Below are 21,210 nucleotides of genomic sequence, written 5' to 3' on the forward strand. Positions count from 1 at the left end.
ATGTTAAATATATTAAAAAGTGTTTTTAATTTATAAGGGGTTGGGGGTTGCACTCAGAGGCTTGCTATGTGAAAGGGGTCACCAGTACAAAAGTTTGAGAACCACTGAGCAAAACAATTTCAGTCATAGAAGGTTTTTCCGTATTCTTCCTTTTTTTCTTCATCCGTACTTTAATTGGAATAGTGGAATATGGGAAACAGTTAATGCTTATAGCCAATAGGTCTGGCATGGGCTACATAGCAATGCAGACAGGCACAATAGCTCTTGGAGCAGTGAGAGGAAGTAGCTCTGAGCAGGGCCTTCTCTTCCTTTTTACAAAACACAGTGGGCACTTGTCTCTGTGCCAGTGGTGCTCTCTCGGCTAGTCCAGAGAGATAGCGGGGCCTAAACCCACTCCTCTCCACCCTCTTTGCAGAGTCAAGCGCTGACAATGGCACACACCTGCCCCATTGATGTGACTGGGAACACAAAGTGCAGGATTGTGCCTGGCCTACGTGGGGACACAAGGGGAAGTAAAAGAGTTCTTGCACTTACACAGTGTATCCCTGTATCACTAATATTAAACTGGCTACAAAAGGAGTCTTGAAAAGTTCAGATACTACAAGGATATGACCCTAATCAGTTATTCCTTATGTGGGCCTTACTCAGGCAGAACTCCTGTTGTCTCCAAGTCAGAAGGACTTTTGAAGCCAATGGGAGTTTTGTCTCAGTAAAGACTGCAGTGTATTTGGCCTGAAGGAATCCACTTTCCCATGAATGGATGGGAGATTTACTTGAGCTATGTAATTCTCATTAGCTTTAAATGGGACTTTCTTACAGTACATAAATCCTCTCCTCTTCACCGCCTACATATGTTAGACCCCTATTTTTATTTATACATTACTTGGGACTTTTTTTTTTAAAGGATGTATTGAAAGCTAAATGTGTGGTCAGTGTCGATCATTCCACTTTAAATTGCTTCAGTAGTTTGACCAAGTTACCAGATAGCAGTTTGGTAAACCTGGAGAAAAATGTCCTTGTTTTAAATGTGCTAGTAGATTTAGAGACTTGAAAGTGTGCAGATTTATAATCACCCTTTTGATTGCTTATTTATTATTGCTCTTGTGCATATACATTTCTCCTCTAGTACTATTTATTACACAGAATACATATTTTTAAAGATTTTCTTTAAAATATTTTTTGCAGGTATAAAAATCATGTTGTATGAAGTGCAGTTTATAAAAGAAGAAATACAAGGAAAGGAAACATCATTGAGTATAATTCACAAATTCTCAGACGAGTTTGTGGGCCAGCTGAGCCTTGTTGAAGAGTCTTTTCACTTAATTTCACCTGGTGAGTGGGCCAGGAGAGATTTCCAGTCCTTAAACAAACAATTTTAAGTTCCTTTTGAGGGGGGACGAAAAGCAAGTTGAAAGGAGGTAATTCAACCCTTGCTTGAAATGAAAATCACAGTAACATGTCTGAGAAACCACTTTTCCTCCCTGTCCTCGTTTATGTATTTTACAGTAAAATTAGCCTGGATTAGGTTTTGGGGGCCTCTTGTATTTCCTCTTCCTTAAAATTAATTACATTCTAGTGACTGAAAAATATAGCAGCACTGACAAACCTTTCCTCTCAAGGGGAGGGAAAAATCAGCCAGATGCTGTACCACAAGGTACTCATCACACCAGAAGTACGCTGACATTAAAGAGGCTGCTTTTTTTTCTTGCTTTTTTACTCTTTTGATCCTTTTTCTTTTAAATTCAACGCATACAGCAAAAGTTAGGTTAGCCACCCACCTCAATTCTTGCTGAACAGTCCTTATTTTAGATCCCAGTCCTGCAGGGCACACAGCACCTGCAAGGTGAAACATGCTCTCGACTCCCTTTGGTTCCTTCGCATGTCTTTCCCACAGCTTATAGGAAGTAGTATGTGGTATCAAAGTCCAAGGGCAAAATCTAAATTTGTGTGGCTCTTACACAACTAATAAAAGCATGTGCAGAAAAAGACACATGCTTCTCGCAGTTGTCCAGACATTAGTTTAGTTATCAGAAGCCAAAATCTTCTCAAAGATAGACTTTGATTCTGGCAAATCCTCCTTGCTAAAGAACCTATACTATTAATGACAATATTAATGATGCTGTTTGGAAGGTCCTGTTTTAATTGTCTTCCATAAAGCATATCTTCAGCACCAGAACATTTCCAAAAGAGAATCTTTCAGGTTGTGTCTGGTCTGCCTGCCGTACTTTGCCATGCAGATGAGGTGCTGGTATATGGCAGAAATAAAAATGAACGTGAAAAGTGACTATATGAAGTTTTGAGATGGTTCCAACAAGCTGGCCTCTTTCTGAATGAGAAATGTGCATTTGGGGAAAGGAACACACACATTTTGTAGAATACACAATTAGTAAACAGGGAATGCAGCTGGATTCAGACAAACTGAAGGTATTACTCATCATACCCAAACCCAAAGACATTTTTGCTGTAGGAAGATTTCCGGGCATAATAAATCATTTTGTAAAATTTTTAACAAATTTACTTCATCTAACAAAACCCTGAAGGGATCTCCTTAATGGTCATAATACATTTATCTGGGGGAGCACACAATAAAACCCATTTAATAAAATAAAAGAACTACTGATATCTCCACGTTTTTGCACAATATCCATCCAGTAAAATATCCAGCAGCAGATGAATCTTCATATGATTTAGGAGCAGTGCTCACACAAAACCGGCCAGAAGGAGACCAGAGCCTGTTGCTTTCATGTCAAGAAGGCTTACAGAAAGTGAGCAGCAGTATCCTCAAGTGGAAAAGGGAAGCTCTAGCAGTGACTTTTGTCTGTGAACAGCTCAGTGCATATCTGTTTGGCTGGAATTTGAACATTAAAACAGACCACAAGCCTTTAGTGGCATTATGATGTTCAAAACCACTGGATAACTTTAGACCTAGGATTCAAAGATTTTTGACTACGGCTGGTTCAATTTTCTTTCTACATTGAACATATAGCAAGGAAAGCGCTTGTAGCATGAGACACTTTCTAGATCCCCAGTTGCACAGCCACAAACAGAAGAAAAAGCTTTAGAGAAAGATGTCAAAGTCTACACTGTCCTTTTTCTGGCAGCAATTCCAGCATCTGTCAGCTGACGTCAACAAATTGGAAATGAACAGCTAAAGGATAGGACTTACCAGAAACTGACTTAACTTTGCCAAAGTTCTGGAGCCAACTTCCACCAGACCAACTACAATATTGGCAGGATCTAAATTACCTTCACATGGCTGATGTTTCTGAAAGTACAGTTCATTCTGATCCCCATGGCACGTCACAAAGAGACGCTCTCCAAAATCCATGAGGTACGCCAAAGTATAAACAAGTGCAGGGCACGAGCACAACAATCCATGTGGTGGCCCTGTCTGAGCTGGAAAATTCAGAGCTTAGTAGAGGGCTGTGAGATAAATAACAAGTTAAAAAAAATTGCTAGAACCATTACTTTCTACAAAGTTACCTGACAGACCTTGACAGCAGGTAGCCATAGATTTGTTTTCTGGAAAGGACACAAACATGTTATTGTAGTTCTCCAGATGTATTTACTTGGACATACTTACACATGCTTCATCAGCACAGGTCATCCTGAAACTAAAGTCGACATTTGCAAGACTTGTAGTTCCTGAAGTCTTCATATTTGATAATGGGCTTTAATTTACCTATGAAACACTGCTACCATTTTCGCAGGATTTTGATTTTGAACATCATTCTAGTAGTCCCCTTTATTCCCAAGTTACAGAGAAGGGGAGAAAGCAGTGTAGACTTTAAAAAGACTTCTTCAAAAAGCAGTGGATTCATAACAGAACTCTCCTGGCATATCAGTCAATACCCCTCGTATCTGGACTATCTCTGGCAGGACTTCTGATGGCAGGATAACTAAGGATTGACCTGAAGGAATTTTGAAAACAGGATGTTGGAACAAAAATTCTGCAACAAAAAAAAAACTTCATTATGGCACAGAAGAAAAGCATTACCTGAACTTAGACCAGGGAACAAAGTTTATCTCTACAGCTCCCAGGCACTTGGAGCTGTTCCCAATTTGGCAGAAACTCCCCGATCACACCTAGTGAAGACTCCTAAAGGATTCTTTAGAAGAACCGGGTTCATCTTCAATATTTTGCAACACAACAGAGAATCTGGGTCCTACGGATATTCTGTCAGGAAGTGAGCCCCCTCAACAGGAAACTCCATGCACAAACTCAACAGAACTGACAACATGGTCAGGAAGACTGATCAGAGTCCCTGAAAGGCTGAGAATACTACTCCGGACTATTTTAATGCAGTTGATGAGGGGACATAGTAGTGTAAATAGTTTTAAGGAAATTGAAGTTTATTGTGAACTGTTGTACATTGGTTTATAATTTAAGTTGTAATATTTTTATGAAGGAGAAAGGGAGATATGAAGTGATTATAAAGTTCCTGGTCTTCCACAGTAACCAGAGAGGACCAGGATGTGTTGCGGCAGGGAGCTTAATGAATGTAGGAATTTTCTGGATAGGGAGTTCTTTAGGTGCTACGTGAAGCTTGGCTCTTTGTGACAGTTCTAGAAATTCTCAGAAGTTTTGGGTGGTAGGTGGTGTTATTTGGAATGGTTCACCCATCCTTAGTGATAATATAATAGAATGATTTTTTTGTGTTACGCATTTGCATCACAGCTTATTGAAACAACAGCTATCTTTAACAGTGGCAATCCTGTGATCTCTCTGTGTGTCTCAGTTTCCTCCATGTGTAAAATTAGGATGATGCTTCTCTACCTTACAGAGGATTTGTGTGATTTAATTGATGTTTATATAATGCTTGAGATGGACACTTTAGGAGTCCAAAGAATTATGTGGCTGATTCTGATCTTTTTTATACCAATATGAATCCATTGATGGAATTCATCCTGATGAATACCACTGTAAATTAAATCAGAACTCAGTCCTTTATTGGTTGTAGCATTTTTCACCACTACCATCCTGCACATTCTGCACATATGCTTAGAGGCCTGGTTTTTGCAACTTCAGTAATACCGAGCTATGTGATATGACTAAAAATCCCCATTCATATTGCTGACAAGGTAGCTTTAAAACTTCTACCAATGTGCACCAAGGTCCAAAGTCACCTTTGCCTAGGCCACAGCATACCTCTCTCTGGGTTAGGAAGAGACTACCGAAGGCTTCATGTCCTTTTGCCCTGGTTTAGCTAAAATGACTTGATGTGAGACTGCCATGTGGTGATCCTTATGGCTTCAGTATTTAATGCTTCAGTATTTGGCCTATTTTGTTCCAGTGAAAGTTCAGATTCCTGTACCCCCTCTGTGAGGCTCCCTTCATCATTTGCGTTTCCAGCATGGGCATTTCTGCAAGGTGATGCTTAACAAGATATCTTGAGGTCAGGCAGTCCCCTGCATTGATTTTTTGTTTCCATCACGGAAGCAGCAGAGCTTTGTTCTCTGTACCTAGGACACTAATGTGTACATTTAACATCTCTGGAAAGTAAAGATAATATCTATTTAGGACTGAACTAAACAGGTGCATAAAGAGTACCTCTGGGCTCCCTAATTAATTTACATTTTGAAAACATTAGCACTGTTTTATTAGAGAGTGTTTGTGCAGTTCAACCACCAGTTTACAGGTAAGTTATGAACATGGATAATGTAACTCACTGTTACAAGTTGTATAGCTCTTTGGCCACATTGATATTAATTTTTGAAAAACAATAACTGCAACCCATGCACTTTTTCTGATATTTCATTGTCTTCTGTAAAGGCAGTGTGGCAGGGTTGTACAGGACAGTGCTAGAGGGCAGATATATTAGCCCCAGATTAAGCAAGTCCCTTTTCCCTGGGTAAAGTAAAACAGTGGCAGTTCCAGAACAAGCAGGAACTTGCTGAAACCAATTAAGGCAGGCTAATTAGGACACCTGGAGCCAATTAAGAAGCTGCTAGAATCAATTGACAGGCAGGCTAATCAGGGCACCCAGTTTAAAAGAGATCTCACTTCAGCCAGTGAGGGGCGTGCAAAGAGCTGAGAGTGAGAAGGCGTGCTGCTGGAGGACTGAGAAGTACAAATGCTATCTGGCATCAGGAGGAAGGTCCGGTGGTGAGGACAAAGGTGTTGTGAGGAGGCCATGGGGAAGTAGCCCAGGAAGTTGTAGCTGTCACACAGCTGTTACAGCAAGCATTGTAGACAGCTGTGATCCACAGGACCCTGGGCTGGAATCCAGAGTAGAGGGTGGGCCCGGGTTCCCCCCATTGGATATAAGAGGAGTTGACCTGGATTGTGGGTCCCACCAGAGGAGAAGGTTCCTGGCCTGCCCGCAGCCCACTAGATGGATCAGCAGAGACTGCAGAGATTGTTCTCTTTCTTTTTCCCCATGCTGGCCAGTGATAAGGTTAGCTGAGTGAACGGCAGGTTTGAGCCACTAGCAAAAGTGGCCAAACTGAGGGCTGCTATGAATCTCTGAGGCCAGCAAATCCGTCAATAAGTTCAGGACCCACCAAGGAAGAGGAGGAACTTTGTCACAGCAGTCACACCTTTTTTTTCAATATATGATCCTTCTTTAGAGGTAAATGTTGTGTTCTTAAAGGCTCCAAAGTGGTACAGTAGGTAAAGCAAAGAAAGTTAACGGATATTAAAACTGCACTTTTGGTCTAGAAGGAGTATTTGTATGTTTACAGTCTTGGGACATGTTTTCTGTGGACCTGATTGCCCCTTTGCTTCTGCAAGCACACCAGATCAAGCAAAACTGACAGCAGCTGGGAGGTCTGCGCAGCAGAGAAGCTACCATCACCATGACATCTGCTGCTGGACATTGTGGATGCTTCTCTACCAACTACTGTATCAAGTGGGCTCCACAGAGCTGCAAACCCATTTCAAGAGACAGGGGATATCCCAAGCCACATTAATGCTAATAGAAACAGAGTTCCTGCATATGACAGGATGGTTCTGTGGTAGGCATAGTGTTGGTGGCCAGTAGGAGCATAGTTTTGAAGAAGCCATGTAGCTGGGTGTGGAACAGAGAAGCAGAGCAGAGGAACTGGAGCTGGAGATTCCCTTGGATCCACAAGGGGTTAGGAGACTGCAACACTGCTTCTTTTGCAAACACCGGGAACTCTCCAGGCAGGGCCGGTGCAAGGAAGTTTCGCGCCCTAGGCGAAACTTCCACCTTGCTCCCCCCCCAGCCCTGCAGCAGCTCCCCGCCTCCCACCCCACCCCGAAGTGTGCCGCCCGTCCCCGTGGCAGCTCCCCACCCCTGGTCTGAGGACCCCTGCGGTACCTCCCCACCCCAGCTCACCTCTGCTCCATGTCCTCTCCAAGCAGGACTGCAGTGGAACCCCTGGGCTGGCGGGTGCCGGCAGCGGCGTGCTGACCCAGGGGACCTCCCTGGGTTGCCAATGGGGCGCCAGGGCAGCCCAGAGGACTCCGGAGGCCTGGGGTCTTCGGCGGCAGGGGGCCCCTGCTTTGGCGGTAATTCGGTGGCGGGGGGCCCTTCCGCTCTGGGACCCGCTGCCGAAGTGCCCCGGAGACACGCCATGGGCCCCCCCCCCACCAAATCGCTGCCGAAGCGGGACCAGCTGCCGAAGTGCAGCCGGGTCTTCAGCTGTAATTCTGTGGTGGAGGGCCCTCGCCGCGGGTCTCCGGAGCACTTCGGCGACTGGTCCCAGAGTGGAAGGGCCCCCCGCCGCCGAATTACTGCTGAAGACCGGGATGCATGTTGGCAGCGGGTCCCGCTTCGGCGGTAATTCCCCAGCGGGGGGTCCTTCCGCCCCAGAGCGGAAGGACCCCCCATCAGCGAGGACTGGGAGCAGAAGCTCCAGGGGCCCGGGCCCCACGAGTGTTTTCCGGGGCTCCCGGAGCGAGTGAAGAACCCCGCTCCAGGGGCCTCAAAAAACTCTCGTGGGGGCCCCTGCAGGGCCTGGGGCAAATTGCTCCTCTTGTCCCCCTCTCTGGGCAGCCCTGCTGGCGCCCTGACCCGGGGGACCCCCTGGGCTGTGGGCTGCCACAGCAGCGCGCTGACCCAGGGGACACCCTGGGCTGCCGGCTGCCGCAGCGGCGCCCTGACCCGGGGGACCCCATGGGCTGCCGGCTGCCACGGTGGCACCCTGACCCGGGGAACCCCCTGGGTTGCCGGCTGCCGCGGCGGCGCGCAGACCCAGGGGACACAGTGGGCTGCCAGCTGCCGCGGCAGTGCCCTGACCCAGGGGACCCCCTGGGCTGTGGGCTGCAGCGGCAGCGCCCTGACCCGTGGAACCCCCTGGGCTGCCGGCTGCCGCGGCGGCGCACCAACCCAGAGGAAGCCCTGGGCTGCCGGCAACGGCGCGCTGACCCAGGGAACCCCCTGGGCTGCCGGCTGCCGCGGCGGCGCCCTGACCCGGGGGACCCCCTGGGCTGCGGGCTGCCGCGGCGGCGCCCTGACCTGGGGAACCCCCTGGGTTGCTGGCTGCCGCGGCGGCGCACTGACCCGGGGTACACCCTGGACTGCGGGCTGCCGCGGCGGCGCCCTGACCCGGGGAACACCCTGGGCTGCTGGCAACAGCGCGGTGACCAGAGGGACCTCCTGGGCTGCTGGCTGCCACGACGGCGCCTTGACCCAGGGAACCCCCTGGGCTGCTGGCTGCCGCGGCAGCGCCCTGACCCAGGGGACACCCTGGGCTGCTGGCTGCTGCGAGCAGCACAGACTCCCTCTCTGTCCCAGCAGCAGTGGCTGCTCAACCATTTAAAAAAAAATTGGGGGGCACTTTTTGGCGCCCCCAAATATCGGCGCCCTAGGCAACCACCTAGTTCGCCAAATGGTTGCACCGGCCCTGTCTCCAGGGGTGACTTTACAGAGTGTCCTGGGTCCTCTGTCCATCTCCCATATGAAGGCACAATACAGTCCTCACTCTTAGTTTAATTAAGAGCTTGGATTATATTTTATGCACTAAAAGATTATAGGACATGTTATGTTTGCTTGGTGACTCCCCCCACCCTAAGAATGATGGTGCCTTTTGTTTCCCAGGAGTTGACAAAAAGTGGCCCATTACCTAAACTTTGGAATGTGCTGTAAACAGAGTAACTGTTTGCAGGGTGGAACCTCCCCAAAATCCAGAATAAATTATAGAGCTAAATATTATACAGAAGACAACTGTTTCCGCAATCTAACATCTTTAAGGATAGACTTCAGCACTAGTCAGGAAACGCATCCACTGCAGCATAGTGAATGTGAAATTATCTTTGATTAAAGATTGAAATTCACAGCTTTCTTCATTTTACCAATGGCAAGTTGAAAAACAATCTGATTGAAATTATTGCATGCGATAGCACTGTTGGATGAACAATTTTTCCTTTGGTGCCTCATTTACTTAAAAAATGGTGCAACCACTTTTCCACCTTAAAAATGATATAAATCTTTTATATTACTCTTTGAAACAGTGACCTGAATGGTTGAAAAAGACCCAGGCAGAGTTTTACACTATGGTTTTAAAATGTGTTTTGGTTAAAAAAGTATAAACTAATAAGCCATATTTTGTAACAAAGACATTCAACATTATTTTCAGCCTAAATACTAAAATGGTCAGTTGGGACCAATACACTCGAAATAATGTTGTGTTTTAAGGTATAGCAGAGGAAGCACCATCAATCTACTTGCATTTAAAATGTCAGCTGCTGTTTTGCTTTTATAACTACCTGTGGAATTTCCTAATCAACTGAGTGTTCACAATGTTGGATTTTTTATTTTATTTTATTTACTTTTTGGAAAGGATTTGAAAAATGGAAAAGTTAAAAAATATCAGTGTATATGGCCAGATCTTGCCCTCGGTTCCAATGATGCAACTGAAGAACAGAATTTGGCCCATAGTGTACAGATATCAGACAAGCCATAATGGATTGTGTGATAGTGTCCCACTTTAAGATTTGACTTTCTACTAAAAAAAGCCATTGCAACTTGCAGTATTCCCTTGTGTTTTCCTGCTATTTGTAGTTCATTACCCAATATTCCTTAGAGACAGCCAGACTGTAGGTTTCTGCCGTTTTCCACCAGTTGTGGTTATCTTTCCTTTTTTCTAGTAGGTTCTTTGCAGGGCTGGCCCTCAGCTTGATGGGCTGTGAAACAATTTTCATATGTACGTCTATCCCCACTGATGTAAGGCACCCCTGCGTGGTCACACCACTGTTCATCTCAAGAGTTTTGAAACAGGTTAGCAAGATAAGCCTTTGGAGCATTCCAATACTTAACTGAATTATTATCTGTAAAAAGGTGCAGGGATTGGGAAGGTCTTTAGTTTCTCACTTGCAGGAGAGATGTAGCTAGTTGCTTACGCTAGGGTACGTGGCCAGCATTTAGGAAAGTTTAGCACAGGACAATGATACAAACAAGTTGAGTGAGGGTACTATGTACCTCTAAGCCCCATCTTCTGGAGGGCTCTGTGGGCAAAGGTATGTTTTTAAACGGTGGATGGGAAATTAGGGATGTCACTTAGGCTGGTAGGTCAGATATGTGGGCAAGGGAGGAGGGTTGTTTCTGGGCTCCTGCAATAACATGGCCCTATGAAGCTACTTAGATCTGATAGCTCTGAGTTTGCTGCCAAGTTTGAGATCTCACGTGTGCATGGGGCTAAGAATAATCAGCAATATCATGGCTGATTCACCCGTCAAGATTCTCAGAAAAATAAATGAGCTACTGAAAAAGTATAGGATGAAAAATTGAAGAGGGGGTACTGTGTGCATTACAAAAATCAGAACATGAGAGAATCCCTGCAATGCTGGCTATTCAATTCAGAGGATAATCCATTCAAATGTACAATGTTATTCATGTGCTGTCCCTCCAGCCATATTTTCAGTTTCTCCTTTCCCCCATAGCTCTCTCACTTGATACTGACCACCCTGGAAACCCAGCACAGGGCTTAGGCAGAGTAAAATATAGACACCCACAAGGAGAGTGGGGAGGGTCGGAGATGGAGTTTTGTTTTAGGAGGGATTTAATATAACTTGATAAAAGCATCAGCATTTCACTTCACTTCAAGGAAATTCAGATGCATTTTCTATTCTACTTATGCAGCCTTTTACCACACTGGTAACTATGGGCGTTAATACCATTGATGTGCAGGCCTAGGAAGAAGGTGGTGGCTTGGGACACTTTGATTAAAGACTTAAGCCCTTGGCGAGTGTCAGCAGACAACAGCTGTTTTAAAGTGAAGGGGACAGAAATGAACAATGACTTGTGTTTTGGAGGGGCGGTGGAGAAGAGAGTAAATATGCAAGTGCTCATTCCATCTCGGTGTCTCAAATGACAGTTCTCTTTAAGATACTTTAAAGTTGGCCCTTTGTAGGACACACATGTTTGATAGCCAGTAAATTTAAATCCTGGCTTCCTGATAGATCAGATTTAATTGCTACAGTAGCTAGCTGCATGGTTGCTAGCCCTCCAGGATTGTCCTGGAGTCTCCAGGATTTAAAGCTAAATCTTTAATTAAAGATTATGTCTTGTGATGAAACCTCCAGGAATTCATCCAGCCAAAACTGGAAAACTAAGCTGGACCCATTTAAAAATACCAGGGAACACTGAAAATGAATTGCCTAAGTTGGCCATATAACTCCCTGTGACTATCATTGTGCTCTGATGGCGAACTCTTCACCCCCTGCTTAGAAAACCTCCCTCCTTAATGTCACAGATGCTTTTGGGAGAATCTCAATATTCTTGTTTTGTATTATTCAAATTACCCAACTCTTGATAATCATAACATATCCCATTTTTCTTGTGACCTAGTTCAGAAATAGAATGCTACATGACTGTGAGGAATGGGTACTCCAGAGCTGTGGTTTATAACTGACCATAGTGTTTAGGGATGGAAAAAGCCTCTGGAAATGGAAGATCGTGTTCTGGAAAAGCAGAATCTCTCCATAGTAGTTGTGGTTGCAGTCAGCTTCTATTTTAATTGTCCTCTAACTTTGGCTTGAAAAAGTGGTTTGTTTTTGCCAGATTTTCTCTGAAGGTAGAAGAGATTTTCTCTGAAGGCAGACTTCTGCAAAGTCTGAAGAAATTTTCCCAGTTTTTTTTTTAAATGTTGTTGTTTCTTGCTCAGCTCAGTTCCCTGTGTTCAGCGCTTCTTAAAATAGACCACTTTATTTAGGTACCTAAATATAGATTTAGGAGCTAACTTTATGCATATGTTTTTAAAATCTTGTCCTGTATGCCTTTTGAACATATTTCATCAACAGTCAAGTGAAGGTAAGCTGTACTATGCCTGCATGTGGTTAAAGGTTATCTGAGGAACATGTATACCGTATTAAGTGATTGAATGAGGCAGGGTTCTGTAGGAGATGTTATTAGCTTGGCCAGCACCACTAACTTCTTTAATAATTGGTTGGCTTCCCCATCACGTTTATTTTAAAAAAATTAAATGGTGTCTTTATTTACTTACCAGAGGGGGGGAGGAAACATGGGAAATTCATAAAGTGGAAAAAAAATTATTTTAAAAAAAATTAAAGTTTGTAGATGATAACGTTCTTACCTATCATTTCAGACATTTCCATGCTTTTAGGTGGTTGGGTTTCATAACCTTACACTGCTACGCAATAAGCAAACACTATTAGGCATTAGCTAATTACAGTTATCCCAACCTGGGCATCTTTGAATGGGCATCTCCTGCTTCTCCATCCTCAGTTCCAGGAGAGTTGGGCAAACAAGTCCATATTCAAAAATAAAAAGAACATCCTACTTCCCAAAACCTCTCAGATTTCTAGAATTGGACCTTTTTGAAAGCTAACGTTTATTGTCATGGGTTTTCACGTGCCTCTGCCCATCTGTCTTCCAGAAGTACCAAAATAGCTTTCTTTTTTTAAAAAAAAGGCCATTATTGTGCTATTTCCAGGCCAAAGAGATGGAGGACATGTTGACAATCTTCTTAGAAAGATGTATGAGGATAATGTCCAATTTTGCTGACTCAAGGGCCCTGATTCTCCTCTCAGGATAATTTGACACCATTGTAACTCCACTGACTTTGGTGGAGTTATTCCTGATTTATTCAGGAGTAAATGATATCATCAACCCCAAGAGGTTCAATAAGCTGCATATAAGCATCCCAACTTTTGGGGTTTTATCCAAAATAAACCCTTTTTGTGGTTTCTCCATCACTGCCTCAAACTCAGAAGGAGACATTAGGTGGAATATTACTGATATGCTTCATCTTCTTTTTCTTAACACCACTTTTTTATTTTGTTGTCATTCTAGGGTGAACCAGGTTTGCCTGGTGCAGTAGGAGAACGCGGCGCACCAGGGCTTAAGGTTAGTGCAGAAAACCAGTTGAAAAATAAAGCACTGTACAGGCATGTCTATGGATGATAGTGTCATGCTTTTTGATTTGTGTATCATGATTAATTTGTAATAGTCTCTGCCTCTCTACAGTGCTAAGTGGTGTAAGAGACTTTAAACATTTCACCATAGAGAGGCATGTTCTTTTGCTGCACATGCATAATTCCAGTCAACATTAGTGACGAGTTTACTTTCACTGCAAGGCAAATATGATGCAAGCATTTGGGAATTTGGAAACCTGTTTACATGGTGTTGTTTATGCTCCTCATAATGCGTTTCAGACCCCTTTTCAAGAACTACTGCAGTCAATTATTTGATGAATGTCAGGGTTAAATCTTGATGTCTGATCCTCCTTTGGAAGTTAACAGCAAACTTGAGTGGGAGAAGGTTTGAGTTAGAGTGACCAGACAGCAAGTGTGAAAAGTTGGGACAGGGGGCAGGGGGTAATAGGCACCTATATAAGTTAAAGTCCCAAATATCGGGACTGTCCCTATAAAATCGGAATATCTGGTCACCCTAGTTTGAGGTTTATTTTATAACTATTATTCCTTACTTGATTCCGAACAGATGAAATTGAACACACAAGACTTAATAACTTTGTTTAAATAAAAGTCAGACACATCCAAAATGCTTTGATTGTTGGACCTCTCAGAAAAGGCATCAGCTGTGTCTGTGTGGCTATGAGGGCACATATGCCTCTCAGCTGATTTTACAGATCACATTGCTATTGACAGCTAGCCAGGACAGTCTCTAAAATGTACTGACTTGCCGCTTGTCCATCAGGAAAGACAACAAGCCATTTAGGGGCATACCCTTTTCTTGTTTTATACGCAGTGAATGCAAAGTGATTAATTCATATTCACAGCAGTATTCTTTGAGTTGCCAAGCAACCACCACCATCAAAAGGGATGTGATAAGCTAGAATGGTCAAAAATATAGAGATGAGTTGCCAGGGTCAGATTCAGTGTATGAAAGGGGATTTGCCATTGTCCTGGCTTCTGAAACAAATTGTAATTAAAAAGTAATGACTATAAACTGGGGTTTTTTTACAGAGAGTTCTGGGAGCATTTTTTGCTTTCTACCAGATTATGAAACTAGACAAGATATTTAAGGGTATTTAAATTTCTCATTAGGTGTCCTCCAAACTCCTCTCCAAACCTCAGGACCGCCCTCTTTTTCATTTTCTTCTCTCCCTCAATCCATCCAGAATAAGGTGGGCTTGGCACATCTCCCTCTGGTTCCTTTTGGTCCTGATGGGTAGCTTCACAGAACCATGAAGCTGTTCCTCCCCTCCCTAATCCCAGAGTGAAAAACCACAATGAGCCTTCCACACAACTGACCAGCCTTTTGCACTGTGTGTAAAGTATTGGTGCAGCCCATCAGATTTTAGTACTGAATCCTTTCTGACATGACTTCTTCTATTGAATAATCTGTAATACTAAATGAAATACAGCTGCTCTACAGTATCTTGCATTACATATATTATCTAATGTCTTATGGCTCTTCTGTTGAGTTATCGAATGACACCATCTTAATAACATCAAGATTTCTTTGTTCCTACTCTTTTGATCAGGGTGACCCTGGAGAACAAGGAGAAAAGGTGAGGCATATTTCACTTTCCCTATGTTTATCTTGTTTTGAAGTATTGGGAATGCACAGGCAGCAGTGAGGACTGATCTGTTAAAAAACAATCTGCTGTGTCAAAAATTATTAACTAGAATTCAGTCACTGAACTGACAAAACTGTGGACCCTGTTGGGGCACCAGTTATTCGGGCTAAGTAGCACTTACTCATGCAAGCAATTCATTGACTTAGTGAAACTACTCATGTGAGTACTGTATGTGCTCACTAATATGTGTTAGGGCTGCACAGATGGGCTCTGATGCGATAGAATTTAAAAAAAATGTTCCTGCTATGAATAAACAGAAAAGCAAACTGGTTTTCATTACTCGGTGTTGGTGTTGTGGGTCTGTGGGCAGTAGTTTCTTAGAAAGGCAGTCCGATAGCACTGTGATTTCTCATTTTACTCATGTTGGGTTTTCTGTTGCAGCCCAGCTGTACTTGAATAAGGGTGATAGAATCTGGCCCATCCATCCCAGACTTTAGACTGCATGAAAAAGGGCAGGAACACAAATGCTCTATTTGTTCTCACTTGCATTGGTATCAATGAGGAACAACTCCATAGAAATCAATGGAGTTACACCAGTACGATATCACAGATCAGAATCATCCCCACCGTACTATAACTATGGGTCCGATTCTGTCCTATCAGAGCAGAATTCGAACAGGACTAATCATATGAGAAAGTGCTACTCACCGTCAGTAAGGCTTATAGAACCAAGCCTCCCTTTACTGCTCCTGAAGCAGTGCAATGGATTGAAAACAATGGGACTAGTCAAGGAGTACATGCCATCCAGCACTCAGGACAATCCTGAAATGTACCCAGGGCTGGTGCAAGGAAGTTTCATGCCCTAGGCGAAACTTCCAACTTGCGCCACACACCTCTAGCCCTGTGGCAGCTCCCTGCCCCCTCCCCCCGCCCTGAGGCGTCCCTCCCCACAGCATCTCCCCCCCCAGGGAGCCAGGCAGCACCTCCCTACCCCAGCGCACCTCTGTTCCACGTCCTCCCCGAGCACACCGCCCCTGCTCTAATTCTCCTCCCAGGCTTGCAGCGCCAAACAGCTGATTGACACTGAAAGCCTGGGAGGCAGGAGAAGTGGAACAGCGACCGTGCGCTCGAGGAGGCACTGCTGTAAAAAAAAATTGAGGGTACCGCTTTTGAGCGCTCCCAAATCTTGGCGCCCTAGGCAATCGCCTAGTTCGCCTTAATGGTAGCACCGGCCCTGAATGCACCTTATATTGGGGCCAGGAGGGAAATGGCATAGAGAATCATCCCCAACTAGCTACATAAGCAGGTGCAGTGGGAGGCCAGGATTGGGCCATACCTTTTTAAAAAGGTTTTGTTTGTTTGTTTTTTTTCCCAACTTTTTTTAATGATCTTAATCTGGAAAATTTCCAAAATGATTTCCAAAGCAATAATAATTCCTTAACAAATATTTTATAAATGACAACCACTCATTACTTATATAAGAATTCCTTGTGTTTGACATGAGTTAACTGGTACGCTGGTCCATTTGTAGATCACATTTATCAACAAATTTTAGTTGATGAAAAAATATTTTAAAAAAAACTCCTCCCTTGTTCCTTTCAAGAACTCAGAAGCCTGCAAAAGTCTTTGGGCCTGATTCTCATTTACATTAAGGCCCTTTTACGCTTCTCTGGAAATGGGTGAGTTAGTGTAAATTAGGATTCAGCCCTTTCTGTACAGGTGAAGCTTTTAAAATATTTCTTTTAAAAAGCTATCAACAATTTTTAAATAGGAATGTTTTCTCCTACGCAGTGACAAGCATGTTACTTCAACATTGCCTCTTTGAATAATGTTTAGCATTTACATGAAGACATGAATGGTTTTGGTAGCTTATTGTATATTTTAGTTAAGTTTTGCTAGTTTCACACTGAAGGAGAAATACTTGAAATTCAAAGAGCATATCCTGAATTGCATCAGAATCACAATTGGAAGCCAGTAATTGCCAACTCTGTTTGATCAGATATGTCTTTGTGGTGAAAAATATTTACTGGCTATTCATAATGCTGAATCATCATTAAATCATTCCTTTGTCGCTGAACCAGAATGAACTGGGGATGTCTGTAGACTAAATTGACAAGAAGATAAAATGACACAACAGTTTGTATTTTCTCAAGGAACTGGGAAGAGGTTTATAACTTTGAAATATCTTTCCTGTCAGTGATCAAATATAACAGTTGTGTAAGTTATATTTCAGACTGCAAATACAAATGAAATATATCAAATCATGTTTTTCTCCTCCTGTGGATTTAATTTGAATCAAGGCTCTGAGTTCATGCTATAAATGTTTTATTACAATTATTTGAGAGTCAAGGTGGTAAGATACAAATTATTTATTAATTTGGTCACTTCTTATAGACTCTGGCTAGTGAATTAAAACTGTTAGCCTGGTAATAGTGTTTGCAAATTATTTCTGGATACTTTGTGAATGCGTGAGAATTATTTTTAAAATTGCAAAACTCAGTACTGAAAATATATATTTTTTAATTTTAGGGTGATGCTGGAGAAAATGGATCCAAAGGTGACATGGGTGAAAAGGTACATCTGTTAATGAGTAGAGATGAAAGGAGATTAAAGGCCATAAAATCTAATCAGAAAATGAAAGGGAGATGGTACCAAAAGGAAAATATACAAAGAGACTTTTTAAGAGGTTGAATAGTCTGACTCATTCTCACAGACAGCAGAAATTCATCAGTTCTAATTAATTACAGAGGGCCTGCTTATGCTACAGTAGTTAAAACATCTTTTATAAACCTCTAAATATGCATCACACAGAAACTAGAGTCACAAGCTATCAGATATTCTTGTTATGTCTGTTTGGTAAATGATGCAAGTTTTGAGTATTAAGGCCAAAGGTGTTGCTGCATTCAGCATTGCAATGCCTAATTGATGTAGCATAAATCTTATTTTCAAAAGGCATTAAGACACTTAGGAACCAAAATCATATCAACAGTTAATAATAATTAGGCTGCAACATCTAAATACCTTTAAAAATCTGGGTCCAAAATTCTAGCTGCAGTGTGCCGCCTGAGTACTCAGGATGTGCACTGGGGAGTTCCTCTGAGTCTGAGAGGGAAGAATTCTACAACCAGGGCATGGAGCAGCAGCTAGGTCTTCCTACAGATGGTACTTCAGTCCTCACCTCCCTCCCGCAACATGCCTTTTTACATGCCAGGTAGGTCCACTTAATCACACTGCTAGAGAAATGAAGCTAAGAAAGATGTGCCAAAGCACAGCATCCCCATACAGAGACCCAATATCCCCAATAGATCCCTGAGATTAGTAAGGATCTCAAGAGATCTGGGGGTTTTGAGAGGACCAACCCCTTGCTTTTTGAGGGCAAGGAATGCTGCCCCATGACTGGATAGGAAAAAAAAATTCTGGAAGGGGAAACAGATCCCCTTTCACATTCTTTTCCAAAGAAAGGACCAAGGCAATATCGCATGCAGTATTGAAAACATAATCCAAGTGGCTGACCAAAACCCCCAAAAGTTTGGAAATTCAGAGTGGAAGTTAAAAATTATGTTTCAGATCTTTGTTATTTCACACCAGCTAAAGATCCGGCTTCCATGCCTTTATGTCAGCGCTGTCTCCTCAGGTACCATATTTTAGAAGTCTCCAAAGAATAGATTTTATATATCATGTGCCCTATGACTAAGAAGGGGGAAGTTGAGACTGATACCATTGACAGATTTTATGGTTTAAGAGAAATGGGAAAAATAGAGAATCATGCCTGCAAGTAATGAATTCAAATCCAGTCCACGTCTCTAGCAGAGTTGCCAACTTTCACGTGGTAAATAAGCACCCCGACCTCTACAATAAACCAAAATTCAAGCTAACCTCATTTCAAAACAAGGCCAAAATAAGCCAATCCCTGAGAACCCCAACACTTTATGTGACTATATCCCCGAGCATACAGTCTGGGACTGTGGTGGGCCTGCTGTGCACTCTTGACTCTCTCCTCCCCTTGCCTCTGCTTGCCCCTTGCCCCTGCTTTATGGGAGCAGATCGAAAAAAAAGAAGCAACAAGCTACAGACCAAAAACTTGCCAACAAGCATCTCATAAGCCAATTAAGCCAAAAACAAGCCCAATTTTTGCATTTTTTTTCACAAGTTTGGCATGTCTGGTCTCTAGTGGCCAGAAATCATTACTATCTGTCTTTGGATATTTAGATTATTATTCTATTACTCAAAAATATATGCAGTTTGATTTCATAACTATTTTCCTGAGAGACCTAGTTGCGTGTCTAGAGATATTTTTTATGTCTTGAGAATATCATGCTTAGACAAATCATTGGAACAGTAGATCAGATAAATAGGTCATGTATATGTTCATGAAACGATATTAAGGTCCAGCAGCAGATAAAATAGAAGTTCAGAATCTCTCCTGGGAGCCCTATGAAGCTTCAGTAATTTTTCTTCAATTGTGTCTGCTACTGAAGTACTTGGCATCCTAGTGAAAACACTTGTTCTAAAAAAAACTCTTCCTCTTTCTGTAGGGAATTTATCCTTCCAAAGCCAGACGTTGTGTATGTTTCTTTGTGGACCTCAAGTGGTTTGGTATTCTAGTTGAGAATAACTTTTAGAAAAGATAGGTCAGCAGATGGCCTTTTGGATGTTCATCTGAAAAACTTTAACTGAATTCATTGAACCTCTGAAACATATAATGCTCCCACCACTTCCAAGTTCCATGTAATTGTCTGGAGTACTGGGGTGAAATAGGGATGAATAGTGTTTGTACCGGTCTCATAACTTTCTCAGCATCAGGCTAGTTACTGCTGGTTTGGCATAGTTACCTTTAATCAGTTTCCTTCCCACTTTTCCAACAAAAAGATCTGCCAATCAGATTTAAAAGGGAGTTGGGCTTCCCGTGGATCTGTGAATGTATAGGAGAAGGCCACAGAACTTCTCTGATTATGTCCTGCAGAGCAACTCTGCAATAGAGGACTTTTTGGTAAGAAGCTTAGGAGAATATATTTTTGGTATGGAGGTTTAGGAGTGAGTAAGCATTGAAGTCAGAGTAATTACTCCACATTTACACCAATGTAGTTAGGAGCAGCGCTCCTGTGTCCTGTGCTCCAGTGACCTTGCAGTATCCTTGACAGTCATCATACTTATGTCAGAGATGAATTTGGCCCAGTGGTTGTTAATCGTGTTGGTTGCAGAGGAAAAAAATCACAATGAGTGCTGCCCCCTAAAAAGAATAGCCAACAGTAGCATACTCACCAAATAGCTCTTGTTTTCTTTCCCTTTCCTGATCCATCGGCCACTTCTCCCCATCAATGGCAGTATCATCTTCAGGAGACAGGCGGGAGCTCTGTGGCTTTCTCTTCCAATGTAGTTGCAGGATCTTCAGGTAGTGCCATGAGGAGCCTTTCACACACTCCTCTAGGCATTTCTGGGGGTATGGGAAATCCTCTCCTTTTCCCCCTGCCCTGATAGAAGCAGTTGGCACTGTGTTCCAGCAAATCTCTCTACTGTCCTTGCTGCTGCACCATTAACATTTGGTGTTGGTCAAAGTTATCCATGCTCTTTCTAATCCCGGATGCACCATGTGCCTCAGAAGTCTCGGAACATGGGATATTTGGATGACTCTTGGGCTTCTGAAATATGTGATGCACACTAGGACATCACTAGGGCAAAGCATCGAAGCAGTACTTGAGCTGAAGGGCTGCAGTGAGGCGTACAGACTTACTGAGCCTCATTTTTCAGGGGAGCATGGGGAGGGATCTTTGAGCCTGAGGAAAGAGGGAACCACGGAAGTTTGGGATGTGCTGGAATGATTTATCAAGACTAATCTGAACCAAAAATAAGATTCAGAGATGAAATAAGGTTAGAGCCAGTTTACCCAGTCCTCTCCCTTTGTCCACGCCTCCATACAGTAAACCTCCATAAATTTTATCTGAATGAACAAAGCATAAACCATTGCAGTAAATAATAGTAGTAATAATGAGCAGTTATATAGAATCTTCATCCAAAGATCTCAAACATTAAGACTCACAATATTCCTGTGACATGAGTAAGTATTATTGATCCCCATTTTATATACAGGGATACCGAGACAGAGAAGTGAAGAGGTAACAATTTCAAATAATGTGCCTACAGTTAGGAACACAAGCCCATGTTTATGCACCTAAGTGAAAGTAGTGTCAATTTCACAGATGACACACATCTGCAGCTCCCACTGATCTTAATACATAAACATGGGCTTAGGTGCATATATTTAGACATCCAAGTTTGACAATGTTGGCATCAGTGAATTGTCTT

At 43.0% G+C, this 21,210-nt stretch overlaps 1 protein-coding gene across 1 annotated transcript in view; it reads left to right on the top strand.

Annotated features, from left to right (window-relative positions):
* The window catches only part of COL25A1 (collagen type XXV alpha 1 chain), a 446,709-nt gene that overhangs the window by 338,316 nt on the left and 87,183 nt on the right, over nucleotides 1-21,210 (top strand). The window contains exons 15-17 of the mRNA XM_050946748.1: nucleotides 13,218-13,271; nucleotides 14,872-14,898; nucleotides 17,437-17,481. Of these exons, the coding sequence (XP_050802705.1) occupies nucleotides 13,218-13,271; nucleotides 14,872-14,898; nucleotides 17,437-17,481 (126 nt within the window). The remainder of the gene's footprint in view (nucleotides 1-13,217; nucleotides 13,272-14,871; nucleotides 14,899-17,436; nucleotides 17,482-21,210) is intronic.

Source organism: Gopherus flavomarginatus, chromosome 3 (genome assembly GCF_025201925.1).
Source record: "Gopherus flavomarginatus isolate rGopFla2 chromosome 3, rGopFla2.mat.asm, whole genome shotgun sequence".
Lineage (NCBI taxonomy): Eukaryota > Metazoa > Chordata > Testudines > Testudinidae > Gopherus > Gopherus flavomarginatus.